This window comes from Cladophialophora bantiana (assembly GCF_000835475.1).
Source record: "Cladophialophora bantiana CBS 173.52 unplaced genomic scaffold supercont1.3, whole genome shotgun sequence".
In the NCBI taxonomy this organism is placed as follows: domain Eukaryota; kingdom Fungi; phylum Ascomycota; class Eurotiomycetes; order Chaetothyriales; family Herpotrichiellaceae; genus Cladophialophora; species Cladophialophora bantiana.
Window position 1 is genome coordinate 1,701,298 of NW_015971577.1, and position 27,857 is coordinate 1,729,154.

The window sequence follows — 27,857 nt, forward strand, 5'->3', positions numbered from 1 at the left end:
GCAGAGAACAATTCGCCTTACCGAGTCCGCATTTTCTGTGTTGACAAGCCGACAAACACTGGGCTGACCGTGGCTCGCCCTCGTCACCGCGAGGACCCCTCAAGTCCTCTCTCCCTCTATCTCCAATTCTAAATCAAGCCAGGCCTTGATTGTATTGTCCCCTCGTTCCCAGTGTCAGATCGCTCGACTGTTGTCCCGCCAGTGCCTCGATGTGACCGCAGCCGCTGCCCAGATGCACTCCCAATAGCCGAGACCCGCGTTGTCACTGTCTCACCCGTTTCAACTTTGCCTCCCATGGCTGCTGCCGAAGTCGTGGCCGGCGAGGACTCTCTCAGCCATCGTCTGCGCACGTCAATGGATGACTCGACAGATCCCTTCGTGGACGACGGCCAGTCTCGACAGTCCTTCCACGCCCACCGCTACTCCAGCTTGGTCGACCCCGAATCCATAGCTATGGGCGCAAGCATATCCCCTTCCCAAGTCAAACGGAGCCTCCTGGCGCATCTTGCTGAAACCGAGCGACGTCTGCAAGACACTCAAAAGCTGGGAGAGTCTCTGTTGATGCAGCAGTCGGAACTCAATGATAAGCTACGCGAAGTGGAAGAACAGCAAGGCGAGGCAGAGATTACGCCAGAGTTGCGACAAAGACTGGCTGATCTAGAAAAGGAACATAATGACGTGGGAAAAGAGATTGCGCGAGCACTGCTGGGCCCCAAATCGCGAGCTGTCAGCGGAGAAGAGAAGCCCGGCATGGAGCAGGCCATCTATTCAAGCCAGGCGACAGCGTCTCCTTCGAAAGTGATGGCTCCTAGCCGACGTCAGCGCAATCAGCCGAGCAATCGGGGCGATGATTTGCAGTTTGCCGCCGATATCAGTACCTCTCTCCTCGCCCAGGTTCGACAATTACAAAGCGCCGTGGTGGAACGAGATGAACTCTTGAAGGAGGTCAAATCCGAACGTGACCGTTTGGAAAAAGATGCTGCTCTTTTCGCTCAGCGTCTGCGAGCCTTGGATGAAAGCGAACAAAAGTACAAGGACGAAAACTGGAATCTCGAAACCCAGACCCATGAATTACTTGCCGCTGCCCGTGAAGCTGCCGACCGAGAAAAAAGGCTCAATGCCAGTCTGGCTGCTGCGACCGCCGAGAAAAGCCGAATGCAAAGTGAAATGGACGAAGTGAGAGCCGCCCATGAGAAATTGACAACTGACCACGCCACTGCCAAAAAGGCTCATGATTCCGAACTGCACACTCTCAAGCGCACAATAGATTTGGGTGATACCGAGAGATCATCGTTGCAGCACAAGATTGAGGAATTGACGGCACAGAATCAGGAACTCGCTAGAGCTGTTGCCGCTCGCCTGCGCGGCGCTCAACCCGATACGGTTGCCGTGAATCAAGAGCAAGAAGAGGACTTGAGAGACCTTGAATCCCTTGAGCATTCACCGCCTCCCTCCCCTACTAAAGCTACGCCAAGGCCTGGAGCCTTGGAATCGGAAACATTACGTAGCTCTCTGCATCATGCCCATCGGATGATTCAGAACCTCAAGAACAACATCCACCGTGAAAAGACGGAAAAAATCGAACTGAGACGCATGCTTCAGGATGCCCGGGATGAGCTTGAACAACGACGGGGAGATGGTTCCTTAGGAAGCGCAAGCAAGCGCCAAAAGACAAAGCCTGACCCTTTCAAGAAACCGGCACGACCTGATATGCTGGGAGGCAGTCGAAGGGCGCGGACCGACATTGAACTTGAAGACGATGATTGGGAAGATCATGCTGTTGAGACGCCGAGTCGCGGAGCTAGTGGGAAACACCTGGCTGTGCCACCCGTAGGTGAAGGAATTACCGACACAAGCGATGCATATCATACCGCCAATGAGACAGAAGGCAATTTCGAAACAGCAGATGAGAGACATGCGACGGAGAGCGAAGACTTCCAAACTGGTGCAGAGAGTCTGGCAGGCGATAGTACGGACGACCTTACCGAGACGGAAGATACAGCCTCGCATAGTCGAGGGGCAGGTTCCTCTCGCCGTCCACGACCCCTGACTTTTAAGCCTGCTGGAGATCGGCAGTCATTCATTAGCACTGCTTCGACCTCTGCCGGAGAGGAGGAAGAGGAAGCCCTGAAAACGCCAGTGGTGACTCAAGCTCACAAATTCCGACTCAGAAATGGCCGTCAATCATTCGCTCGCCAATCTCGAGTGCCAACAGATAGCACACCCACCAATCTGTACTCGGAACCTCTGTCCCAAGATTCTCCGGCAACGGTCACCAGTGACCGAAGCCCCCCCGCTGCTGAGCAGAGCCTTTTTGCAGAGTTAGGCGGTCTCGACGAGACAGCAGGTTTCGGCACCCCGGGTAGAGCCAGCTTAGCCTCTGTCGCATCTACGCCGGGTGTTGCTGTTTATACACCAAACAGACAGCTAACACAGCAAGAGATACCAAAAACCGCTGTCAAGAGTCCTATGGTTGATGCTGCAACAATGACTGATTCATGGGAGCCAGAACGAGATCTTGCCGCTCAGGAAAGCCATGCCGTAAAACCTCTTAGAGAGGCTCCTGCTGCGTTTGGCGAGAGAGCGCAGTCACCATTACCCTCAGATTTTCCGCTGCCTCCAACAGTGCCGACATCACCGGTGAAACAAATTGACAACAGCACGCAGTACACACCGCAGAGAGGATTGCAAGAGAGCCCGATCAGGAATACCGCATTCATCACACCCCCGAAGACTATTTGGGATGAAGCTCAGAGCCCGGAACCGAGTCAGACAGAAGATCTTGCTGCACCTCAACCACAGACACCCACGCGGTTTGAGTATTCAGCTTTGGTAATGCATGACACAATCCCCTTGTCTCCGGAAACCCAACTCCAGCTTGCACCGCCACAACCCGAGCCGTTGACGTTCTCCGCCATTCAGTCTCAAACGACCGAACCCATCCAAACTCCCGCTAAACCAGCCTTCCAGGGCGTCACGGCTTCGACGCAGGCTGATGATCTTCCAGACCGTCCACGAACGGCAGAAAAGGTCGCCGGATCGGGGCTCCTGGCATCCGCTGCCGCTGCTTTGGGCTTTGCTAAATCCAAGGAAAGCCAGATTCCCGTGATTGCAGAAGACGAGACGAGTGAGCCGGGGAGAATGGTCGAAGAGTCTCTTGCTGAGGAAGACATTCCTTTGAAAGATGTGTCCGGCAACAGAGGTCAGACCAAGGCTACATTGGTATCCGAAGTGAAAAGGTCGGGTGAGATAGAACGACCGCCTATGAACTCCAACCATGACCGTGGCTCTCAGACGCTGCTTACTGCTGAAGAGATTGACGAGGCCCTTCGACCTAGGACCGCAGTCCCTATGACGCTTCCGCCAAACGGCGAGGCGGCACGGAACGTCACCAGCCCTCTCAGCCCGTTGATGTCGGCGGAAGGAGCTCTTATGAGTGATTCGGACACAGTAGTTACGATTAAGCCAGCGCCGGAACTCGCCGCCATCGCGCCGGTTTCAGTACCGTCTCCCATCAAGCGACCGTCTAGCGTGTCTAGTCAGCGGCCATCCAGCGCGGCATCACACCCACCTCTCCCAGCTGATCACAAGGAAGCGATCGCTAAGGCTAGCAGCCGGGTAACATCGCCCACCAAAGAATTCGGCGCTTCCAGTCAGACATCAACGGTTATGGGCCCACCAGCTTTTCCTGCCTCAGCAATGCGTCGACCACGCACGCCAGGAGAGTCTATGCGGTCTCCCACTCGTGACAGCAATCAACCACGGACGTCCAATGTTAGCCGTAACCAGCGTGGAACCGTCAATTCCCAGATATCACGCCGTTCCTCAGTTTCCTCGTTCGCCTCCGAAATAGATGAACGCTTCAATATGCATCAGACTGGACAAGTCTCTGCTCATCATTTTAGTACCGACCCAAGAATCATTCAAGCCATTACGCAGACCATGATCGGTGAATTCTTGTGGAAATACACGCGAAAAGCCGGGCGATCTGAAATGTCCGAGACACGTCATCGTCGGTATTTCTGGGTGCATCCTTACACCAAAACTCTGTACTGGTCGGATCAGGACCCGCAGACAGCGGGCAGGAGTGAGTTAAAGGCAAAGAGCGTGCAGATAGAAAGTGTTCAAGTCGTCCCTGACGACAATCCCATGCCACCGGGACTTCATCGGAGAAGCCTCGAAGTGGTCACGCCGGGGAGACGCGTAAGATTTACCGCGAGCACCGGCCAGAGACATGAGACCTGGTTCAATGCGCTCAGCTATTTACTGCTCCGTGGTGAGGAGAACGGTCAGGATGGGGCTGGTGGGAATGAAATTACCCGAGATGACTTGGACGAGTTCAACGTGAACGGGGCAGGTTATGGAGCTACCTTGATCCCAAGCAACAGCCGGATGAGCCTCTCGAGCTACAACTCCCGTACAACTCGCGGCTCCCATCGCAATTCAGCCATCCAACGCCAACAGCCCCCGTCCGGTGCGGCTGCAACAACCAGCGCCACACGTGTCCCCCAAGACTCCACCGTGAGCCGCACAGCTCCGAATTCCACAGTGCGACGGAGTCGGGCCGACCAGTCTCAAGAACCCGACAAGGATCGTACAGTTCGCGCTAGCAGCGTGAATCGCTTTTCGCGGATACTGGGATCGGTGACTGGACGGACGTCTAGAATGAGTGAGGCGACAATCAACACTCCTACCCGCCCTGGCGGTACAAGGAGTGAAGGGGGCAGTATCTACGATGCCAGTGTTGTTAGCGACGGGCGGAAGGATTCTGCAGAGGAGTTGAGAAGGGAGATGCTGAGGCAGGAGGAGGCTGCGTGGAATGGGGGCCTTGAGAATGTGAGGGCCTGTTGTGACGGTGAGGGCTTTCCTTCTCCCTAGATGCGCTCTCTTTAGGTGTCAGTTGCTGATTTCGTTATCGCAGGCAAACACGACGTCTCAACTCTCAGTCACAGCCACCGCCATGCCTCATCGGTTAGCCATGGGCACAGAAACCTTGGCTTGAGTATGAGTCTTCGAGGCTCTATGAGAAGACGAGAGCAGTCCAACACTCCAGGTCCCGCTGCTGCTGCACCTGCCACGACCCCCACGCGACAAGCGGCCGCGGCCACGGCGTCATAGAGGGCGCTAAGGCTGTGTGAGAGCGATGGTGGATGAATTGACAGCTGCAAGTGACAGGTCTGGGGCACCGCTCGTTACATTTTTTCCTTCTTGCTTGAACCTTTTCCTCCAACAACCGCCAAAAAAAAAAAAAGTCAAGGGTCCCTCTTCTTTATCTGACGTATCAAGGCGCCTGTCTAGCCACTTTTCTTATGTCTGCAATCTCTTTTTTCCGATAGCATAGCAATGCACGGTGACGACTTGATGTGGTGGAGAGGAAGCAAGTACTGAGTTCCTGAGTTTGAGTGCGAGTTGGGATTCTTTCCTGGCTTGAGGCCAGCCGGCAAGCAGGGCGAAAAAAGGGCACACGCAATATGTTTCTAATTACTTTTGTTTCCTTTCTCTCCCTCCCTTCCCTTTTTACTGATAAGTAGCTAGATAGTGACTAGGTATGTAGTCGGTTTCACATCACGGTTACGGTCAAGGTTACGGGTCACTGACACGGGCATGGTGTTTTGAGAATGATATGAATGAGTCCACGGCCACACGTCACCTGCTCCTTTGCTTGCATTTTGAGCTGCGAGCGAGGGTGGGTGGCGCGCTTTTTATGACCTTTTCCCCCCCTACCCCTTTTCGTGTCTTTCCCCCACCGGTCAAAGGTCATATATGGGAAGAAGCCGAGTCGACTCCAACCAGCCCACAAGTATCATCAATCTATATGACTTGGGTATTCATTCGCTTGAGTTCGCCCTGGTTCATTGTCATTGTCATTGTCATTGTCATTGTCATTGTCATTGTCATTGTCATTGTCATTTTTCATTCGGCGTTTCTCTTCATTGTTTCGTGACCTGTATATGCCTATGAACCAGGTACAATTTTCACCAGCCACAAGTCAAAAACAAAGGGATAGCTAGAGGTGAATGGAGATGGTATTGGAATGTGTTGCGTGGGTAATTCGCCGCTGCATGGTTTTTTGGTCTCTTTCCGTGTACTCCGCTGGACCTGACTGGGGTCTGTCTTTCCATTTCCTTGCAAAGTCTTGGGATTCAGCCGGGTGGTCAAGAGAACCAACGACCTGTCAGGGAAGGAGAGGTTTCTTTGATCATCTCCCGCCGCGGATTCAATACGGGCTTCTGGGTATGGAGGGAACACGCTTGCTGTTGGATAGTGTGCTTGCGCAGAACCATCCAATTCGTGTACCGCCTTCGATACAGATTTCGCTCAAAGGTTAATTGGCACACTCAAGTCGAGATCTTCTGCATCGTATAGAAAAGAGTCCTGTGTCGTCTGGAGTGGTGTATTGTACCGCTGCTCGCAGAATCGTACAGTTCGTCAGGGTCGGGAGCCTTGTATGATCATTTTTCCTGGTTTTCCTGTTCCGTCACATGATATAAACCTTCTTAACCTGATCCCAGGTGAAACTTTGACCAGTGGTGGGATCTCTCACTTCTCCTTCCTTGCCGATCTGTACATCTTGTATGCCTCCGTCTCCACCTGCGCCGCCACCCCCAGCCATGACAAGTTTCCGCTGCAGCTCTTCCAGCCGTTCGCGGCCGTAAATGCGCCCATTCGGCAAGACGACAGGATCCGGTTCTACAGAACTAACGGTGTGATGTGCATAGGGGACATTGCGTGCCAGATCATTGAGCTCCATGCTGCAGATCGGGCACAGAGAGGAATTCGTGGCGATCCGGGCGTGGCCCGGTGTCGAAGAACTGGCGGGGTTATAGGCGCTGTGGCACGCGGGCGTTTTCAATGCTGAAAGGCCCGCCGAGAGAGCGACGTGGAGGAGGGGCTGAACTGGCAGAGAGAGTAAGGTATGATGGGTTTCGACGAATAAGTTGGATAAATGGTGCCACCGCGACGGGGCAAACAGTGTCCGATATGGTTCGGCTTCCGTGTCGGGTGATTGGACCAATAAACCTGCTGCCTGCATGATCGACTCTGATCGGGACCCAGTGTGCGGCGTCAGATGTTGTTGGGCATGAAGTCTCGCTTCGAGTTTCTTGGCGGTCGTCCCTGCGCGGACGAGTTCAATGAATTGCTGAAAACGGAGTTCAAATTCGAGATCGGTGGTTTTGTGCGGCGCAATGATGAGTTTCTTGAGGGAGTTTTTGTTCTCATTGATCCAGGCCAGGGCCTCCCTGGTTTCGCCCCGGGTGAGTGAAGAGGCAATTTTATGGCAAGTAACAAATGTATCGAGGTCAATCAGATGAGAGATCTGTTTGGATTCGGCGAGCGAGGCGGCTGTCTTGGAGTAGCCTGAGCGGAGAAGGTAGTCGACAATTAAGCGGTCCAGACGCGTTCGAGACCACTGGTCGTACTTCACGTCCACGAGAGAGGGGATGTCATAGAGGTCTTGTAAATGCTTGATTCGCTTGGCCGAATGGTCATGGAGAGCTTCTTCCTCAATGTGTAGCTTTTCCACCTTGCGTTTGAAGTTCTGCATTCTTTGGATCATGGCGTCAAGCGAGGCGAGTGTCTGCTCCGTGGTTTGGGATGAGCTGAGCGCAGCATTTGCGGCATCCTTGAGGGCGGGGAGGATGTAGTCTCTCTCGCGCTCTACATAGCGTTGTGTATTTCTGAAATTGCGTTTGACGAGTTCATGCGGGAGGCGAAGAAGAGGCTGATCCTGTAGTCACACCGTCAGTCACTCTCGAGTTTGCATAACATGCCCGGCCAGTGGGGTTCCTTACTAGCAGGACATGGCTGTCTGCGTTGAGTTTGGTGGCGGAGAAATCTGCAGCCATTTTGAGGATGCAAGAGGTGATGTGTGAGACTATGCCTGCGGACCTGGCAACTTATATCGAAGATCAATCCATGCACTCATGTACAAGGTCTGTCATTCATTCAAGTGGCGGTTGGTGACTTTGGTCAAGTGAGTGAAATCGTCGAGTCCGGGGCGATTGCGGACAGACGACCCGCCTCGCCGCACATCAAGCTGAGTGCTCCGAAGTAGATGCTACGGCTGAGCAAAATACTCGAAAGAGCAGTGGAACAGAAACGAAGTCACTCTAGGCAGTAAGCACTTCCATTTCGATAATACCAAAATTGTCCTTGTTTTGTGCAGCTTTATGTTGCACAGTGTGCCTCTCTCGACTTTGCAATCGTTTTCGCCTTGCCTCCGACCTCATTCAAAAGGCACGATCTCGAAAATGGCAGCAGCAAATGCATATCTTGGGCTATGCACTCCGAACACGGGACACAAGTTAGGCACCCTATGCTAGTTGTGGCCTCAGCATACGCCCCCGCGATCCCTCGGTGGCTTGTGGAAGAAGGCTCATCTGTAGCTAAGTTATCTTTCTGCTTGAAACGATGAACAAAGGGCCGGACAGAATCGTTGTGCAGAACAGCTAGGCATCAGCATTCAAGATCTTGAGGTCAGGTCCCAGTGACCGAGTGTCCATTCCACCCCTATTTATTCTAGGCCAACGACTTCACTCAGTGTCACCGAGGCACAACGACTGAATTGCGCCACATCAAAACGGCCAGGCAGTTCTCCTCGTCTTGGTGATCGAACATATGAGTTCGGCCGGCTCCTGATGATGCCGGATCCCTTGGCCTTTCTACCCGAATACGATGTACGCTTTGCACAGCCTCGAGGGCGGAGAGAATCCTTCGAGGTCTCGGATTGCTTTTCCCCGTCAATATCCATACCATGATGACGGCTGATGTGGCCAAGCTCCGCCTTCTTACTCCGTGTAAGCAATTGCTTCGCAAAGCTTTAAAGGCCTGAGAAATATCGTGGTAGCTAGTAAGAAGTCCCCCTGCAGTTTTCGCCGTCCAAGTGTTCTTCTATCACCATGGCTGTCTCGCTGTCTTCGGGTGTTCTCGCCGCCGTCGCCATATTTCAATTGGTTCTCGGCTTCATCGCTCTGATCCTGGCGGCCTTCTCTGGCGTTTGCTTCGGCGCCGAGTTTGCGTACGGCGTGGTCTGGTGGTCGGTAAGTGGAAGTCTGGTCCATGGTGTGGCCTTCTCTGCACGAAATAATACTGAGTGCAGAACATTGTTTAGTTTGGTTGGACACTGGTCATTTCTTGCCTTCGTTGGTGGACTCATGATCTCCGGCGCTCCACCACAGAACAGATGATTCATCTTGCTTTTGAAGTTTTCACTCTTGCCAACTGGGTGGTCGCCACTGGTGTCCTCGTTTCCTTGAACATACATCTGCACAATCTCTCCGAGACATACGCATATGATGTTAAAAATGATATCCCGCTGACGGGCGAGTTGATATCGCATCAATTTACCAGCTTGGGTTTAGGTGGGCTCTACTGCAGCTATGCGGTGAATGCAGTTTCGGGTATAATCGTGTAAGTCAAGTTGCGTTAAGTGTACCTTTGCTACTGACATATATGGAAGCTTTTTGCTCTTGCTTTCGACCTATGGAAGCGTCAAGCTCCTGAGGCTGTCAAGAGAAGCGCCAGGGAGCGATCATTCCGAGAAGAATTATTCGTACGAGAACCTCTCGACGCAGGAGAAATTTGTGCGAAAAGCCGGGTCCTATTGAAGGGAGAGCGTGCTTCCGGGACATATGATTCGCAAGATCAGATGAAGATCAAACTGAGCTCTCGCAGAGCCCATTTGATGGCAATCCCCTACACGACTGTCTCAGAGCTTCATCCTACAAGAGAATATCCGAGATCCTTTCCGCTACCCATGTCCACCAATCTCTTCCGCATGGCCTCGGCCCTCTCGCCTTTGGGCCCTTCGATTGAGAACGGTGCTCTGTCGACCCACTCTCCAACGGCGTGCTGCAATACCTGTCGGGCGCGCTCGGTTCCGTGGCCTGCTAATCCCACGGATCCGTGCAAAGTCATTCGGCCCAGCTCACTAGACGTATCGATGCCCTTGTACACGCCGCGGTGAAGGATGTTGCTGTCATAAAAGACCGCATCTCCAGGGTGTAATTCGACAAGGACCTGTCCGGGTAGATTTGGCTCGTAGGGCGCGGCTTGCCTCTCGGTCTCGGTCCTTACTCGCCGATGACTGCCGGGCACCACAACAAGAGAAGTGTCTTCGAAAAGCGCAATGTTGTATTGTGCATGTAACTGTTGACCCTCGGGACTTTTCTCCTTGAGTTGCCTCCCTTCCTCCTCGGGAGTTACATCAGGCCGGATATCGTCTCGATGCCAGCAAAGCTCAAAATCCACCCGGTCGGCCGGACTGACCAGGAGATTGAACAGTTCCATCACAAGCTTGTCGTCGCCTGTAGGATCGCCCTTGAGGCCGACGAGCTCTTTGACGACGTCAAGCACTTCGTCGGAGAAATAGACCTCAGCAAAGGTATCTCGGACATTCATGTCAGGGTGAAGAAGGTGCTGAACGCCCCAAATGTTGTCGCCTGGCGTCCATTCCTGCCAGGGTGGGTATTGCTTCGGCACCGTACGGACGTATGGCCATTTGCCATTTCTCGCCCGCTCGGTGGTGTATTTGCAACATCCCCTCAAGGCTAACAAGACGTGTGATGGCAGGAGATGAGGAATCTTGACGAAGCCATCTCTGCGGAGGGCGTCCAGATATGGAGTTGATGACACCATTTTTCTTGTGCTGGATGTCTCGATGAGGATCTCTCGTTCCAGATGGAGATGGAACAATGTATTGATAGTGGAGGAGCGCTGAGAAAGAAGGATTCTAAGTACGGCACCGATCTCAATTTGAATCTAAGAGTAAATCTCAACTGCATCTGAACTGCACCTGAACCTGGAGGAGCCAACCTTGGTGCTGGGGCTGGTCAACTGGTGAGCTCTGATTGAGGGGCGGCGACTGAGCGACTCCCCGCACCAGCACCACCAAGCGAGCAGGGGACAGGCGAGCAGAGCACAGCTCAAACAGCTGTGTCTCCTCCTTTTCCTTTACCAAATCGCCTCCCTCATATTATATACATGTGTTTCATTGATGCCCCTGTCGAGACCTTGTCCAGCGGCCATTGAACTAGCGGAATGAACTCGACAGGCAACATGCGTGCAATCCCGTGTACCAGGCGAGCACCCACCCCCTCCAACCACCAAATATCCGTGAAAGCATCCAGAGCCACGCCGTAATGTGCGAGGATCACAAGCGCCATTTGATCCTGTGCTCGGAGCAGCCGCACCAAGTCCGCGCCCACGTAATGAGGCCAACCGATCATGTCATCCAACATCCGCCTCTCGCTGTCCTCGGTGGGGAAAGCGTTGGTCAACATCTCGATGCTGCGCACATAAATGGGCATGTTGGCTGTCGTTTCAGTCTCCGAGCTCGGTCCCGGCTTCTCGTCCAGATGCCGCAGGTAAGACAAGAGACTGCCGAGGACGGTTCGTGGGTCCTCGATCAGCTCGGGCAGGATGCTTTGAGGCTCGGTCCCCCTCTCCATCAGAGGCTTCATGCCGCCTTGTCGCAGCCATACTTCGCCTTCAAAGGCAATAACAGTCGCGCCTATCACATATTCAAAGACGGAAATGACTTCAGCAACGTACTTGTGGCTGTCGATCTCGCCGTCCAACACGGAGATGAAAGAGTACTCTGTGAGAAGGGATTAGATTGTGTTGACTTCCCAAGATCTTGTCCAGACGCCTCCTTCGACATCCAAAGGTCTCTCCGAGGGAAGGGAAACTTACGGATGGCCAGGAGCAGAGCCGAAAACGCAAAAAGAGCGTGATAATTCTCTGGTGTGATATCTTGGAGCTGTGGGATATATCCCTCCAGCGCTCTGTCCTGATGTTGACTAGCAAGGTCGAGGTATTTTGTCTGCAGCGGGAGAGGAGATGTATACCGAATATGCATCGCTGCCAGCGCCAGCAAGCCGTGCTTCAAAAAGGGCTGGTTTAAGGCAAGACCCGGAACAGTCACCTGCCACATTGGAAATACTTCGTGGCGGTCATCCATGGTGAAGCAGGTAACTTCTGACCAGCGCCGGATGAGTTCCTCATCATACAGGTTGAGACTGTCGCTTTTTTGTTCGGGACTTTGGGCGCTGGCTGATGCTTGAGGCGTACTGCTCGAGCTTTCACCCGATGATTGCACAAGCGGTCCGCCAAGGGGGTCGGAGTCCAGAAATGAGCAACGTCCACCGAGCCTGTTGCAGTTGGCACAGATGGGACGCTCTTCGCCACATCTGATTCTTCTCTGCTTGCAATTGGCACATCCATGACGAGACTTGGTATGGAATCGGCGGGATGGCATGTCGTCCCGTGCCTCTGCCGTCGGTGACTTCGAGTCCCAGTTTGTACTGATCAGCAGTGACGAGGACACGAACGGGGGATTTTGAAAGCTCTCTTATAGTCTTCTGGCCCTTCGCATTTCTGCCCTCCTCTCGGCCATGCCAATAGGGACTCGGCTGAGGGCTCATGGTGCGCAGTTGACTGGCGTTTTCAACCGAGAACAATTGACCCCTCAAGGAAGCCGATAACGAGCGGCGGACCATCCGTGCAACTAATTCCAGACTACCAGCTCGTATGCAGAGCAGAGCGGCAATCATGAAGCTGCGGCATAGGAACAAGGCTGCGATGAGTAGGGTTTGAAGACATACCCACGAGCCATGAACCTAGGGGTCCGTGGGCGTCGGAGCTAACACGAGCCCAGTCCTTGGGCAGATCCCTTTCACCGAACCAACTTAGGGCCGATGCTATACCGCTTACATATATCCAAGAAAATCCCGCGCCCGAATGCAAGGCTGCGCATACTGGCTTGGGCGGAATGGTCTCCGCAACAAAACTCGGCTCGTCAGACCCTAAATTCTCGAAAACGGTGCCCTGTCGTGAGAGAAATAGACCTCTTACATGCTTGTACATGCTATGATAGCATAAATAAGCAAGTATATTCATACCACTATGGACCTTGCTCACCACCAGCAGTCACATTGCTGGCTTCCAGCGGCTTGAAGACAACGCCAAAAGAGAGCAGTGCGGCTGTAACGAAAAGGGGCTTCGGCTTAGTCATCCAGGGGGTTTGTGCTAGTTACCGACCGTCACCGAGAGTCAATATCTCCACCGCCTGCGCGCTGACTTTGTTCATCAACAAGTGGTGGAAACTTTTGCTTTCTTCTGCCTAAGAAGCCCTCCAGTCGATCGGCATCCATCGTCGCCAGACTCCAATCCAAATCGCCATTCAACAACAAATATGACTTTCCGGTTGGAATTTGTGGAGGAGGATCAAGCTCTCGAACTTGGCCCTGCGATGAAACTCGGGCTCTTTGGCTGTCTACCCACCTGTCCAGACTTTGGAATTACTGCCACGACCACTGAAAGGGAATGTCGCGGCAGGCGTTATCGGATCCTGATGTCAACCATCGACCTTGCCGGAAACGCCATGGGGACGTATGAGATGACGACCGGAACCCTCTACTCATTCTTTGATCCTCTCACCTAGGCTTGGGTACGACAGAGTGGCTCTTTGAATGGCGTGATTCGACTTGTGGACGATGGCCACAAACAACTTACAATCCCGACTGATCATGAGCTGTTTCGGCCGAAAGCTGTTCTTCCGGGTGAGTCGGTTTCCCCCACCACCCCTTTTTTTGTCCTTTTCCTTCTTTTCTCTCTTCTACCGTGAGTAGATCTGTTTCGTCTGCTCTTTTGGGAATATGCCCTACCGTCGAATCATAGGTTAGGTATCTTTCTTTAGTTTAAGGTAAGTTTCCCAACAAGTTTACTTTACTTCTGATCAAGTTGTAGATATATTCCGCGCGAAACACCCAGTTATAATAGAGATATATTACGTTTCGCTATATCATGGTCATGGGGAGGTCTGTCAACGTGACTGAAGCCAATTTCGGATCATGAGTGACAGCCCTTTGAAAGGTCATTCCCCTCCCATCACGCTCCGTTTGGCTGTCGACACCCAAACAGAATGAAATTCCAGACCAAGAGTGCCTTGGTCAACCCCGTTGTCTCCAACCGCAGTAATATGTCTTTAGTGATCTCTGTATGGTTCTGCTCTTCACAACGAATGCCGAACAAGGCACAAAGGAGAGAGGCAGCACCAAGAGACACCAGTGCCTTAACGCTTTTCTGCCTCCTCTACCAACTGCTTCAATTTGCTCATGCAAATAGAAAAGCCCGAACTGCCTGCAAACGCATCTATACTGTTTCTTCCCCACGACACATCCAAACAACATCCCCTAGGAAATCTACCATCCACCATGAAGGTCAAATCGAGATCTGCAATTCCGCTATTCGTGTTTTTGGCCATTGCGATGTTTTTCGTGCCTTGCGCAATTCTCGTCTTCATCTGCTTCCATCGAACATACAGGAGAAAAGTAGACGAGAAATCGAGAGGTGAGGTCACAGGCGCAGTCGCTGAGAGCATGCCGAACTGGACAGTACCTATCGAGCTGGGCAACATTCAACCACTACCACCACAACCACCGCCAGTGGCAAAGATACTGCCCATCCGCTCATGGCAGACAAGAAAGAGTAGACATCTCTCTACGAGGCACAGTGCCATAGAAGGGATGAATACACTGTTCGAAAAGCGCAGTCCACCGAACGCAAAGGACGTTGCAGCTCCTACGCCAACCAGGCCCGGCCAGAGACACAGTATGACAGCGCAGAATATGCAGGAATATCTTGCAGCAGAACAATCTCCTCAGAACCCCTTCGATGACCCGGTTACGGCTCGGTCGAGCCCATTACACAACACCACTACGCACTACAGCCTCCCAGCGGCGCTGGTCACGGAGCAAAGCCCCGCGGAGATTCAAGTGCGGCGGGTCGCAGAAAGATCAGCAGCCTTCATAAGTGAGGCACCAAGGGTGAAGAGTCAGATCGCCAAGCACGAGCATGCGGTGGCGGCGACGTCTCCCTCTCCGCGTGTACCGAGTGTCAATGCGGCCTGTTATGGCCCTCCGAGACAGGTGCCTAAGGCGTGGATATGAGGGCTGGCCGGGACGAGAAAAAATTTGGAAGATAGATAATAATAATTTAAAGAGAAGAAAAAAAGAGGAAATAGCATCGAGTATAGAAATCTTTCAACAACGTGACAGGAATTTTAAGAGGCCCTCTGAACGAGTTCTTTACTTTGCCCTTGTTGCCATATTTCATGTATGATGCCTGAAGGGATTGTATATTCTGGGCCGGCTTCCTTCCTCTTCTTTTTCCCATCAATTTTGCAAGAGGCATGAATTTTTTGGTACGGCGCGGGCGTTCAGTGGGCTCAGGGGCTGCAGCGGCGTCCACAATAGGGGGACGCCAGCCTCGACTTCAGGACGGCAACTCAAGTCTCGTGTTCTGTTCTAACGTCTAGCATTCTATTCTTCGCGAGTCTATCGTTCCAGTATACTATCGTTCTAGTTAGGCGTAGTGCGTTAGTTGTACATCCAAGTTCTGTGGCACCACCTTTTAAAGCGCTATTCTCGTCTCCTGCCCTTCAAGTCTTTCAACATCCCACGAACGGCCCGGGCAATCTCATGTCGCCCGTCATAAAACGGGTAGATGACGACGACGAACATGGCGCCGAAATGCCAGATGATAGCCATAGTGACCCAACCGCCGAAGAAGCTCTTGGTGAAGATCCAGTCCCGGTACAGAGGCAAGGGCCAAAGGACGATGGTGACGATGACGTTGACGACAAAAAAGACGCTGGCGATTTTGAACCACTTCTTGATGTGTCGGATTGTCTCTGCGTCAAATGGGTGGACAACCTCGTCGAGAGGGACTTGAGCGTTCGGGCGAGTGCGTGGCGGACTCGCGAGTGGGCCGATCTCCCCTCCACCGGTGAGGTATGCCTCTTTCTCGTGGGCTTCTTTCTCGAAGCGGCCCGCGGCCTTGGGAGTCTCGTTCACGGCTTCGCTACTGGGTAGTGTGGACTGCAGAGAGCTGCTTGGTTGGCTCTTGTCTTCGATAAGGTCAATCCTTAGGAACTCACGCCAGTCGAAACGGCTTGGCCATGCTAAGGATATGACGACAGAATAGATTGCCGGGGAGAAGAAAGAGACGATGGCTGCGTAAAGACCTGGCACCTGATCCTGCGTTGTTTGAATGTTGATTGCCCCAGACCACAACCATGACAGCGAAAGCCAGGTCGCAACGCCCGACAGAAGCCCAAGAATGGGACTCAGGATGGCCGCCAACTTTGTTTGCCTGGACCAGAGGAGTGTTAAGATCATGGGCAAGATGCCAGGACATGCGACGATGGGTCGGAAGTAAGTGGACCAGTTGTTCGTTGCGCCAGCGTACTCGAGCATGATGGCAAAGCCAGCCATAAAGCAGCCGTGGAAGACAACCCCCCAATGGCTCACCTTGAGCGTTTTGCGGTCCGACGCATATGGGTCGATGTAGGTGCGGAAAAAATCGAGGGAGATGATACTGCTAACAGCAATCATGGACGAAGAGACTGTGCTGGTGATGGCCATGAAAATGAGCACAAGCAGGCCGGCGGTGGCACCAGTGCCCAGGAGGGACTTCAACACGTATGGCATCACGAGGCCAGAGTTCACTTGAGTGGTTGTCAAAGTATTGGGATAGTCGAACCAGACGGGAGTCTTTTCGATTGCACGGGCGCTCAACCCGATAATGGTTCCGGTGCACCAAGGGATAGCAAGGATGACGATGGATACAAGGTCATAGGCTGGAACGGTCGAGTGCACTTCGGAAGCGAACGATTTCTGCCAGAAGGCTGTGTCCATGAGGACCAGTGCGAGATTTCCGAACTTCAACACCAGGCCAAAAAGGAGCGCTGTATCAAACATTAATAGAACTTCTGACATAACATGACACACTTGACTTACAACTCCTCGACTTCATGGTCAAAAGCGAGCCTTTGTAGTTGCCGGGAATATAATCGTTCGTCGCTTTGACTTTGTCGTACAAACCCGAGAGGCCGCCAATGTGCTCGTTGGTCAAGACTGCGAGAGAGAAGTAGATCAAGAGAATCAGAGCGATGGTGGTATGCAAAAAGTCGGTTAAAAAGGTCGCCTTGAGCCCTCCCACGGCTGTATAGGTGACGACTTTGAAAAGCAAGAAGATCAGCATCTAAACCAACCATTGATCAGCGAGCTACTCACCCCCTGCAGGAATTAGGATACATGCAGCGATAACGTGCATTCCCGTCATTCCAGTCACCAACTGAGCGCCTGCAAGGATCATACTGCCACAGCCAAAAACGTTGTTGATCAGGTTCAGTAGGATGAACAGCCAATGCGCATATTTCCCGTATCTCATTTTGATGATCTCGAGCGAGGTATGTGCGTATGGTACCCGCAGCTTTGCTACGATCCCGAGCACGGCCATGAGAGCGATCTGGAAGGACAGTCCACTTGCCCACCATACGGGAAGGGCGACACCCCACTTGTATGTATAGGCGGCGGAAAAGACACTTTCATTGATCCACATCCTAGGTCCAGGCGCAATGGTGAACACATATACTTCACATCACCAGTATTCGAACTTACCAACTCGAGAAGACGGCTGAGGCCGTCAATCCAGTCCCGACGGAACGATTTGCGACCATGAACATCTCCGACTGATCGCTGTCCTCTGATAGATACCTCTTCTGTATGCGGACTGCAGCGATGATAATAAGGCAGAACAGCACTGAAAGCCCAATGATAATGCCATAACCATCAGCCTGAGTGAGAAGCTGCACAGCCATCTTGGAATTCAAGCAATTTTCGGCAATGATAGAGTAAGACGAGACAATAAATTCCAAGGGAGTACATTCTCGAACTACTTATACCATCGTTGTATGCATCCACAATCCGTGTGATATGTAAACAGGCGCATATGGTATCATCGATGTACTGTGTAGTGCTCACCTGCCGCTAACCGTACCTGTTAGGTACCAAAAAAATCTGACAGTAATGTTATCTGTTGATTGCGGAGCGTAAATCTTTTCTATTCGTTGAGATACCTGCGTGGAATGAAAATCGCGTGGTAATGTGGTGGAGCAGCAGGATGGCGTTATGCGGCTCTCGCAGCACGCAATGAGAAGTCGAATCCCACAAGTTGATGGTCCGCTTCAAACGTGGCAAGCTGCTAGACATTTAGCGTGATGCGGTGATTGACGATGTTTGACCAAGGCCATACTCCGGGAGCAGACTTAACAGATAGTGGGAGGAATCAATTCTTGCAGTTCGGTTTCCCGTGCCGCAAGACTCAGGGAGTACCGCATATGGATGATCCCGTATCTTCACAACCAACTCATCAATCGCCCTTGTATTGGCGTATTGCGGATCGCATTCACGCAGACTGGTCGCGCCAATATTCCGTATGGCGACCTCGAACTCGTCCGTGAGGAGGTCGAGCAGCTGCTTTACGCCTGAGAATGTATATGAAGTTTCAGGATATCTCTTTGGTTGTAAGAGTTTTTTTTTTACGGGCGAACATGCCTGAAAAGCCCTGGAACCCAATCCATAACCTCTTAAACCAGGTCCTGTCTCGCCTGGAGAGGAAAGGCTGGCTGGCAGCATTGAGCCGCCCTGTCCCGAGGGCAACCATATCACCACTACAATGCTTGACCCCGCGCGCTCCATTCATTGGGCCTGAGGAAACAACCTGAAATAGGAGCACCCGTGCTGTTGCAAGTGAGATGTGTATTTGCCGAGTCTCTTTTGCATGTCTGTCCGTTGCCCGGCCGTGCAGCCAGAGTCGGATAGCATGTCAGGTCAGCTATCGGGATAGGATATTGGACCGCACATTGCTTATGGAGGAGCTTCCAGTCATCCTCCATATGTAGATCCCGCGATTTTGGATGTGTACTGCGGGAACTTTGTGTTTCCAAGATTGAGCTGCCAAGTGCTCTGGCATTGGTTCTGGGAGATCACCGTTCAACTTCAATCGAGACGCCGTATAGATGAGGCCAGTAGGCAGCGAACGAGAGAAGTGGAAGAGAGGGTGCCACAGTGTCTCGAGTGCTCTAATGCCTCTTGTCTGTTGAGAAAGAAGAGAGTCAGTCGCGAGAAACTCAGCAAGAGGGCGAAGGAAAGGGGCTCTAGGCTAGTCCTCCATTGGCCTAGCGTCTAGTGTCATGTGACTGAACAACTTGGAGATGCTGTCGTTTTGACGTCGCCCATATTTGCTCTTCATCAAATCGCTTCCTGCTCCACGAGCGTCACGGGATAGTCATGATCATATTGGTACATCCCCCGTAAAAAGCGAGATAGCTTCGTTATACCTCGACGGAATAAATGGCCGCCATGTGACAGAAGCAACGTGGTGCGCTGGAACAGCATGTTGATTCCAGAGTTCGGATCCTCATCAGAGAGGTGAGTTGTTCCGTCCAACACGACAATGTCCAGTGCAGTGGAGCGTAGCCATGATAATATCGACCATCTGCATCGGCTCTATTTTCCAGGAGCATTTCAACAAAAAGGAATGGAAATTGTCGAACTGTAGGTGTACGCATCGCCGAGGATGGTCTTCGCAAACGGAGTCTTTGCCATAAAGTCGAGCACAGTTTGGTGGATGAACTAGACAACTGTCGACCGGTGTCTATAGGGGCCGTGCACAGTAATTGTATGTATACATTCCGGCAAACCTCCATAGACGTTGAGGGTGTCCCACCTGATCTCGTCACGCTCGTTCGAAACTCGGTCATGGTGAGATGCAGCATCGCGCTAGTGTTTCTCGCATTCTCGGAAAGTCCTCCTCGAAGCGAATGCTGAGGCGTGAAATAAACTCGGAGGTATGACCAAATCCAGGCTATGAGACACTGTTTCCGAGAGCATGAATGGTCTGAAATGTGAATGCTGGGGGATCCTCGAAATGGGTTGCATATAAAATCCTTCCAAGCTTGCTGGTGGTTTGCTGACCAACTTTTCAAGCTCTTCTTGCGAAGGAATTGTTTGGACCGTTACAATCTCATCAATCGCGAGCTTCATGCAGAGAAAAACTCCTTGTGCTCTGGTAGCGACAAGGCGAACGACTTCCGCAGGCGGAAGTTTTTGGGTGAAAGTCGATCGATCTTCTGTGGTAAATGGATGTTGGAATGTCAGCTGCGATGGTCTGCTGATGGCGTATCGTTCTAGGTCTTGATACGTATGCTCGTGCAACGCAACCCCAGGCGCACAGTCGAAAGCCTTGACAAAGCTGTCCCATTCTCGGCTTGAAAAGCAAAACCTGACATTTGTCCGGCAAGATGAATGTTGTGACGTCGAAACGACATCGAGAATACACTGTGAGATGACTTCTGGAAATCCATGGTACTCATCCAACGCATCGAGGAAGATTGTAAGATCGAGATCGTAGTTTTCTAGAGCAAGTACTGCACCAAAAGTTTCTTTTATATCTTCAAAGTTCCAACGGTCACGAAGCCGTTGAGGCGCAGAACGGGAAACGTCGAGCCCCAGGTCAGCGATTACAGGTTCGTGGAGGATCAATTCATCCAGCATTCTCCGTACCCGTCCCTCCAAGAATATCTGGAGGTCCGTGCCTCTTTCGTTGAAGAAGCACAAGTCGATTTGTCTTTTTGCATACCCGCGACTCTTATTGCCTCCCTAAGCTGTTCTTTGCCGTGGAGGTACTTCACAAATGTGCTTTCCCGGAGCCTAGCTTACCACGGATCCAATATACACCCGTGCTTTTTGAGATCCAGGATTTGAAGCTCAATCCAGGCCTCTCAAAGATCCAGCCGAAGGTGGACTCATGGGCTCGTTCAATGGCCCTAAAGCGAAAGTTTCTTTACTCAAAATCTAGAGAACTCAGTACTTTGACAAGTCAGTTATGTACCATCTAAAGAACTACTCGGAGCTTACTTTTGGAGACCTTTATTTTCAATTCCGGGCCGGCTCTCAGGGCAGGATCAGCAGAGTTTTTGGCAGGGGGGACGAGCTCCTGTAGAAATGGTGTCGGTTCAGGGAATGCTGGCTCCAGCAGCGGGCCATCGTCACCCGCATCGGGAGTTTTTATGGCCTCATGCACGAAATTTCGGACAATAGGGTAAACGTCGTCTCTCGCGAACTTGGCCATATTTGAGTGATCTTTATTAATGGGAAATATGTCTTAGGGAATCCTGGAGCCGCATTGCACAGCAGATGCGCGCTGCGCAAGTACCTCAGACGCATTCTTCTTGCCTCACCAGTTGACTAGCACCTAGATTGCGGACTGTCACCATGTGTAGGCATTGAGGTTTCTAGTGATTGACTTCAGCTAAGGGTGTCTTTTCGGTCTTATAAGCCGACACAATCCAGATGCCGCGATGCTGTGCGATTCTAGAGAGCGTTTCGTAGCGCGTCAAGAGCCAACATTGGACGTTTGGGGGTTTCTCTGAGAGAGTTTCTACCAATTGTTTGTTGGGTCCCGATCCTAAGATGGTGAGTAAATGATCGACTTTCATTCCTCGGTTGGGTATTTCGAATGTCACGAACAACCTGGGTTGAAAGCATAGTCTGGAAGGGATCTCCAAGTGGACCACCGAGATATGTCAATGTGTTCTTCTCTAGAATACCGCCGACACTATGACCTAGAAAGATCAATGGTCTAGCCGAATACTCTGGCCGACCAATGGTTTGTAGATGAGATATAAAGGGACAAGCAAGATCGTCGAAAGATTGAAAGGGATTACTCCCCTCAAGCTTGGTATCCTCTCTGTAGATCATGCAGCGGAGAGTTAGAAAGTCGTCTGGGAATTGGTCTTGGAGCCACATGAATTGACGCTTTTCCAACAGACATCTGCGCCTCCAGGCCCCGAACGGATGACCTGGTAGGCCAGAAACAGCAATCAAGCTTGGTTAATGACCGGCTATCGGTGAACCCTGGTCACGTCACATACTCGTACGTACAATGATGCTCGTCGACACTGTATCCAGGTCAACAGGTGTAAATCCTAGAAATACGTGTCGAAGATGACAGGTAAGTGACTGCCTGTCAAGAAATTTACTTGGTACTTCTTCGCTTCGTATTAAATCTGGTCATGTGACCACCTGAGGTAAGGGCCCGATTTGTCTTAGACCATCTCTAGCATTGCCAACTTGCCCAGCCAGACATGCCAAGCCTTACCTAATTTGGACTAGTAGCTGGCTTCAGCGACACAGGCGCAGAGAAGCTCGCAGCGCTAAACAAAGTCGGTACATGAGATTGACTAACAAGTATGTTCTTGATCTTCCTCTGAGAAGCCAGATCGGTGGCGGGCAATCTGAGTTGATCTTTTCATTAGTGTCTGTCAGTCACCCCCATGCCCGACTTCCATGACCATGCCGTTCGGAATGCTCTCGATCCTCAGAATCGTTACAGCATCTTCCGTGCACATTCAACGCCATGCATCAAGATCCCTAGCTCAATCTCGTGATGGTATCCGGGATACGAATCCCTTGGAATCGCTCAAGGAGACTTCAAGAAGCTTTTGCCATTCCTGCGGTGCTGTGCTTGCGAGTTTGATACGTTTTTACGCAGGATTGTGGACGGATGTAGACGGGGCCTTGAGAGGCCCTCTTAACATGAGATGGACAAATAAGGCTCATTTCCAACTTGTTTAAAGCGCTTCTAGGCACCACCTCCCTCCGCTGAGCCTGATACCACGCCACTTGCCCTCAAACGCTCTCATGTCGACCAGACGTGATAATCATGAGGAATAGGCTGACAAGGACACCCATACCTACTGCCACCGGTGGCAGCAATAATGCAAAGACCGTGAATCCATACGAGGCATTATTGAAGGATCCATCATTGTGGAGCTGACTTGTTCCGGGTCCAACCTGCATCGCGGTGAGGATGATTGTCAGACGGGCAAAGACCGCCATCAGGCAAGCGAAGTTCCGCTGAAGCAATCACTCATATGTCGTGTTCGTGTAATGGTGGCCTCGGACGACATGCGCAAGCCGATATACAGGATGGGAAACGGTGGATAAAGTGGATGCGACTGAGACGTAGCTCCCCGAATCGAAACCTCGGTGAGCAGGGTATTGTGCCCGCGGCTGGCTGATGGGCGAGGACAACGAGCCTCTCGCTCGGCGCTTGCCAATCTTTTCATCCTATATTCTCTGGGAGCAACTGCTTCTCTTTAGCCATGTATAAATTGCTCTTGTAGTTAATCAAGCGCAGACACGAGGCCAGAGAACCGTTGACGGCTCTCTCAGCCCGACGGCGCTTAGAGACGTGAGCTTGGGTAAAGCCTTCATGCACGAGCCAGCCGGGTAGTGGTTTGATGAACATAGGATGGTCCTCCCACATTAGATGCAAATCCAGTTGCTCACTGATGACGATTCCACGACCCAGAAGACGTTGGTGGTGGTATGGACGGATATTTCCCACCCCACCAGCCCAGGGGAGGCATCAGTCGACCATGTGGTCGAGTCGGGATAGGTCCAGCTCGCTTGAGATAAACAGACTGATGTCCGTGAGCGGTTGGAATTCTGCGTTGGTGCGAGAGTCCTACAAGGTTGGGAAGTCAGCATGTACATGCGGCACGACAGTACTCTGGATTGTTGATTCTGGGGCCATGGTTATGGGAGCGAGTCGTTCGAAGATTCGGGAACGCTGCGATTCAGTCAATCCCCGAAGTTCATGCTCGCTTCAGCACGCAATGTGGCTTGGAAAGGGCGAACTATAATGTGGTGTTGTTATCGACCACACAATGTATGAGAGGGTCAGTTTTGAATTTCCACCGTTGCTACAAGTCACACAAACCGTTCCCGGGTATATGCATGACCTTGCCATCTCCCCTGCCGATTAAATCATATTCATCTCCCGCGCCCGCTTCTGCCCAAAGTAGGCCCATTTACTGTCCGCCATCGCAAAGGTCGTGATTCTGGGGGGAGCCGACTTAGGGGTCGGCGGTAAGTTGCTGTATATCTCGTATATTTCGTTCATGCTATCTCTGTCTCGCTGGATTCTGGGAAGACGGTCCCTGTTCGATGGAGGCAGGGGTGGAGGTGTTTCTGCTCGGATGAAGTCTTCCGCATGAGTCTTACACTCCCGAGGTAAGCGCACTGAGTGCTCTACATCAGGCGTTTTGGGACGTCTTATCATCGGGGATAGTGACGATGCTGACGTCCTTGCTTGACTGATATTATCCTTAAACTCCAGCTCTTGGGGAAGAGGCGGATTCTCTGCTTCCGGCGTTCCGGGATGTGTGATTGGTGGTATCGAGCCTGGTGCTTCCAGTATTGGTGTCTGAGATCTCGCGTTGGTTCCCGGGGACACTGCGGTTTCTGTCAGTGGCAGAGACACGTCATTGTCCGGTCCAACCTTCTGCAGTCTTCGAGCTTCAAGTCTGGTTTTGACTGTGTGATATATCGCGAACAAGAACGTCAAGGTGCTGAAAGTGCCAACAACCCCTAGGATTATGAGCGCGGAAAGTGGGAGCATTTTGTGGGCCGTGAAAGTAAGAAGACGCGATTTCCTGCAAATGAATAGGCTTTGACCAGCATTAAAACCAGCATGGAGAGGGGACGAGTCACGGTAGTTGACAGATTCGAGGTCGGACGTGACTTTGATGTGACCGGAACAAAGAAATGTCCTGTAGGTCAACGACCGCAAGGACAAAGGTCCTTGAACGGTTTCGGCGTCTCGCGTTGTTGACTGGGCTGGTGCTGTAGCCTGATTGCTCACTTGAATCTGAAAGTCTCGCAATTATTTCGATGATCAGGGTCGGAAATACACTGCACTGCACTTGCTCTGTCAGAAAGAGTAGATCTGGGGAGCTATTTGCGATTTATGTCGTGATTGGGTTTGCGATAGCGTTACCAAATATTTCGTCGTCCTCTGCTCTTTGAGCTGCTTTCTTCTTGTCGCGTCGAATCTTGAGGGCAAAAAGATAGACGATGGCGAGAATCAGTATAACTCCAGCGAACATCGAGATGAATAACCATGCGACCGCGCTCATCCTAAAATCGGAGGCTGACATTGTATATCTTCAACAGATTACTTTAATTTAAATTGTAACACAGGTGCGAGGAAATGGACCAAGAAAGCAAAGCAGCTTGCACAAACCTTTAAACCCGATACAGAGCCTCGTTCAACCTTGGGATCTGCTGGATCTCTTTGTGGGCTATTTCTGGATGGAGGACCAAATCTTTGTCCGAGAGATCAAAGGATCACCAGTATGCGCCATTGATCGAAGCATCGCGGCATGCCGCTAGCGGCAGCCGAAGGTGCTTCCATAATGCTATGCAGCAGAAAAGGCTTGAATTCATGGACTGAGTTTTGTTCTCCGAGGAGGAGCATGTCAACATCACCGAGTGTTCCCAGTAAGGAGAGAGAGAATCCGCCCTGTGGGCATGGAGGAGATCCAAATCGAGACTATGACACATGGCCGACTTCTGTACAATGTCGGACTAGCAATAATAGGAAGGTAACGTATGCGGTCAAACATGAGCACCGGCAGGACGGAGCAGGATATGTGTACTCTATTCTGCCTTGGAGTTTTGTAGACGAGCTCGCCAGCTCTAGAATCTTGAGAAACCTTGCCAGTAATTCAAAAGACAACGTCATTTGATTGAGGTGTGCATTTTGCCGGATTAGGTTAGTTTCAACTGAGATCGCCTGATCGCGACTTTCTAAAAGGTCCGCAGAACCAGAACCGCGTCGAGCGCGCAGGTTCCAGCCTCAACTCTTCAACTTCACACCCATCATTGTTACCCGATCAAGTAGTTTGTCGGCCCGCCCTACCTGATTCAGTCAACAGCTATTGACATTATCTATCTCTGTTGACCGTGCACATTTCCGCAGTCACAGAGCTCCAACTCACCTCTACGAAAATACTAGCCATGTCATTCCCCGTTCCAACCAGACGCTTGACGTCTGTGATCCCATCCATATCACATCGCGCATTCTCAACGACTCGCCCTACTCGCCTTGCCCGCATGACGCTGGTTGGCAGACTCGGCGCAGACCCAGAACTCACAGACACGGGCAAAGGCCAAGTGATCAAATACGTCGTGGGCACCAGTTATGGACCCAAGGAAAATCGTCAAACATCGTGGTTCCGCGTCGCCAGTTTTGCACCGGAGGGCTCACCCCAGCGAGATCTGGTGATGGGACTGACCAAAGGGTAAGCACAGCAAAGATCAATCCACCATATGCTCCCGAAAATTTGCTGATTGATGTCGCTTAGGACGCTGGTCTATCTTGAAGGAGATGCCACCATGCGCACCTACGAGGATTCAGATGGCAAGAAACAGAGCTCATTGAGTCTGGTCCAGACGAAAGTGGAAGTTTTGAAAAGACCGCAGCCTAAGGAGGAGGAGATCGCGCCCGAAGCCGCCAATGCTTAATAAGGGCCAGGAGGGTTGACAACTTCAACATGGGACGATTTCATGTATGCATTTATTCGTCGCTTGAGCGAGGACATTAGACGTCATGATGCTGTTTGTGAATGTTTTATTGGATCTCTTCTCCGTGTGCATTTGCCACTCATGTGGTTAGTGAAGCAGTGATGGCTGGGCCAGTCACCTGCCAACAGGATTATCTAGGAAAGATATGTATTGCAAAGGCAAAAAGGTCTGTTATCAATACTTGTTCCAGCAGCGCACCTTCCATTGATCAAAAGTCTTGAGTAACGAGCTCTGAAGCACCTGTTTGTTCCCGAGGCTGATGCGGCGGAACTGGGGCGTGATTTTCCTCTAGAGGGTAGCCGTCCATAACGAATGCCAAAACTGCCTCATTTCCAGTCTGGGGACTATTGCGAGTTGTGCGAGGCAACTGCTGTGATAACTGGGCCCTCTCCTTGAAGTGTCCGCCTAGGAAGCAGCTCGCTTTTTCAGCCCAGCCCTTGTACATCCGAGTTGCATCCTCACCAAGCCCGAAGCATGCGAATGAGACATATGCCGTAAAGATTTGCGCCCACCGGTCGAAGGAGAAGCCTTGAGAGGCTGGTTTCAAGGCGGAGTCTGGAACCACGATGATTCTTTCGGACCAGTCGGAAGGATGAATGTATGACCAAGAGAACATGTGCATGGGCACCTGGACATTCTGGACGAAAGCAAATATGGCCAGAGGGCAATATATTGCCAGAAGGACGAATGCAAGGGCGAACAACCGGAAGAATCGGGAGGCTGTGGAGCCGGGAGTGTGCGAAAGCAGAGACGACACTTGCTTCCGATGCCGCCAGAGGCGAACGACTGAGACCAGACAGTAGACGCTTCCAATGAGACAGACGACCATTGGCCATCCATAAGTCACGAAAGGCGCGACCCAGTTGTTGTCGAAGAGCGCTACACATCCAGCCACTGTTCTAAGCCAGTATCTTCCTTTCTGGACAATGTAATGGCCGACCATGACAAGCGCAGGCAAGAGTATGCAAAAGACGAGCTCGATTATGCGGTTGACTCTGCGCTGTCGTGGGCAGGGGGTGACAGTCATGCGGTCTGCGTCGAGGATTGTCGAAATCTGTCGAAAAAGGCTCGCAATCGCTCCTTCAATGGCCTGGAAAATCCCAATGTAGAGTTTAACTTCAATATCACACAGTATTTTCCCATCCCACCAGTCGTCGGGGTTGTCAGACGCCCATATTACAGCATTGACAAGGTTCTGGATATTCAGCATCGTGATTCCGATCAGGAGAACCGAGGCCGCAAAGTTCTTAGCGCGCAATTGAACAACCATGGGAGGAAGAGCTGCGAAGATAGCCAATAAGGCCAGTGGCACGACGATGATAGAAGAAGTGTTCCATGCCATCCTTCCTGTGTCAAGCAGATACGCTCTTCTTGCAAACAGAAAGACAAAAGGAGCGGAAAGATGAGTAAAGGACAGCGCAAATGATTTCTCTCGTGTTCCTCCTGCCATCTCGGTAGTTTTCGTTCCCTTTGACTCAACTTACACTGAAGCATTGGTACATATGGTTGCACTGGTGGGGCTTCTCAGATATCTCAGAGACATCTTTCCCGAAGCGGTGTTGAATAAGGCTCTGC

At 51.7% G+C, this 27,857-nt stretch overlaps 13 protein-coding genes across 13 annotated transcripts; 5 read left to right on the forward strand and 8 right to left on the reverse strand.

The window, feature by feature from the left end:
* Positions 1–294: 294 nt before the first annotated feature.
* On the forward strand, positions 295–5,118 carry Z519_02520 (uncharacterized protein; the record flags this gene model as incomplete). The annotated part of the gene is made up of 2 exons (XM_016760276.1): positions 295–4,855; positions 4,922–5,118. 2 exons carry the CDS (start codon positions 295–297, stop codon positions 5,116–5,118), a joined length of 4,758 nt encoding a protein of 1,585 aa, XP_016623797.1.
* Positions 5,119–6,478: 1,360 nt separating this feature from the next.
* Z519_02521 (uncharacterized protein) lies at positions 6,479–7,847 on the reverse strand (the record flags this gene model as incomplete). The annotated part of the gene is made up of 2 exons (XM_016760277.1): positions 6,479–7,729; positions 7,794–7,847. The coding sequence occupies 2 exons, from the start codon at positions 7,845–7,847 to the stop codon at positions 6,479–6,481; spliced, it is 1,305 nt and encodes a 434-aa protein (XP_016623798.1).
* Positions 7,848–8,900: 1,053 nt separating this feature from the next.
* Z519_02522 (uncharacterized protein) lies at positions 8,901–9,608 on the forward strand (the record flags this gene model as incomplete). Its single annotated transcript, XM_016760278.1, has 3 exons — positions 8,901–9,041; positions 9,113–9,411; positions 9,461–9,608. The coding sequence occupies 3 exons, from the start codon at positions 8,901–8,903 to the stop codon at positions 9,606–9,608; spliced, it is 588 nt and encodes a 195-aa protein (XP_016623799.1).
* Positions 9,609–9,717: 109 nt separating this feature from the next.
* Z519_02523 (uncharacterized protein) lies at positions 9,718–10,638 on the reverse strand (the record flags this gene model as incomplete). Its single annotated transcript, XM_016760279.1, has 1 exon — positions 9,718–10,638. The coding sequence occupies one exon, from the start codon at positions 10,636–10,638 to the stop codon at positions 9,718–9,720; it is 921 nt and encodes a 306-aa protein (XP_016623800.1).
* Positions 10,639–10,970: 332 nt separating this feature from the next.
* Z519_02524 (uncharacterized protein) lies at positions 10,971–12,425 on the reverse strand (the record flags this gene model as incomplete). The annotated part of the gene is made up of 3 exons (XM_016760280.1): positions 10,971–11,599; positions 11,695–12,152; positions 12,220–12,425. The coding sequence occupies 3 exons, from the start codon at positions 12,423–12,425 to the stop codon at positions 10,971–10,973; spliced, it is 1,293 nt and encodes a 430-aa protein (XP_016623801.1).
* A 770-nt stretch (positions 12,426–13,195) lies between these two features.
* Positions 13,196–13,444, forward strand: Z519_02525 (uncharacterized protein; the record flags this gene model as incomplete). The annotated part of the gene is made up of 1 exon (XM_016760281.1): positions 13,196–13,444. The coding sequence occupies one exon, from the start codon at positions 13,196–13,198 to the stop codon at positions 13,442–13,444; it is 249 nt and encodes an 82-aa protein (XP_016623802.1).
* Positions 13,445–14,216: 772 nt separating this feature from the next.
* Z519_02526 (uncharacterized protein) lies at positions 14,217–14,951 on the forward strand (the record flags this gene model as incomplete). The annotated part of the gene is made up of 1 exon (XM_016760282.1): positions 14,217–14,951. The coding sequence occupies one exon, from the start codon at positions 14,217–14,219 to the stop codon at positions 14,949–14,951; it is 735 nt and encodes a 244-aa protein (XP_016623803.1).
* Positions 14,952–15,422: 471 nt separating this feature from the next.
* Positions 15,423–17,665, reverse strand: Z519_02527 (uncharacterized protein; the record flags this gene model as incomplete). Its single annotated transcript, XM_016760283.1, has 4 exons — positions 15,423–16,750; positions 16,803–17,021; positions 17,079–17,407; positions 17,466–17,665. 4 exons carry the CDS (start codon positions 17,663–17,665, stop codon positions 15,423–15,425), a joined length of 2,076 nt encoding a protein of 691 aa, XP_016623804.1.
* A 1,963-nt stretch (positions 17,666–19,628) lies between these two features.
* On the reverse strand, positions 19,629–20,979 carry Z519_02528 (uncharacterized protein; the record flags this gene model as incomplete). Its single annotated transcript, XM_016760284.1, has 3 exons — positions 19,629–20,443; positions 20,488–20,562; positions 20,766–20,979. The coding sequence occupies 3 exons, from the start codon at positions 20,977–20,979 to the stop codon at positions 19,629–19,631; spliced, it is 1,104 nt and encodes a 367-aa protein (XP_016623805.1).
* A 2,697-nt stretch (positions 20,980–23,676) lies between these two features.
* Positions 23,677–24,315, reverse strand: Z519_02529 (uncharacterized protein; the record flags this gene model as incomplete). The annotated part of the gene is made up of 1 exon (XM_016760285.1): positions 23,677–24,315. One exon carries the CDS (start codon positions 24,313–24,315, stop codon positions 23,677–23,679), a length of 639 nt encoding a protein of 212 aa, XP_016623806.1.
* A 346-nt stretch (positions 24,316–24,661) lies between these two features.
* Positions 24,662–24,853, reverse strand: Z519_02530 (uncharacterized protein; the record flags this gene model as incomplete). The annotated part of the gene is made up of 1 exon (XM_016760286.1): positions 24,662–24,853. One exon carries the CDS (start codon positions 24,851–24,853, stop codon positions 24,662–24,664), a length of 192 nt encoding a protein of 63 aa, XP_016623807.1.
* A 958-nt stretch (positions 24,854–25,811) lies between these two features.
* Positions 25,812–26,222, forward strand: Z519_02531 (uncharacterized protein; the record flags this gene model as incomplete). The annotated part of the gene is made up of 2 exons (XM_016760287.1): positions 25,812–25,999; positions 26,063–26,222. The coding sequence occupies 2 exons, from the start codon at positions 25,812–25,814 to the stop codon at positions 26,220–26,222; spliced, it is 348 nt and encodes a 115-aa protein (XP_016623808.1).
* A 268-nt stretch (positions 26,223–26,490) lies between these two features.
* On the reverse strand, positions 26,491–27,732 carry Z519_02532 (uncharacterized protein; the record flags this gene model as incomplete). Its single annotated transcript, XM_016760288.1, has 1 exon — positions 26,491–27,732. One exon carries the CDS (start codon positions 27,730–27,732, stop codon positions 26,491–26,493), a length of 1,242 nt encoding a protein of 413 aa, XP_016623809.1.
* Between the last annotated feature and the right edge of the window lie 125 nt (positions 27,733–27,857).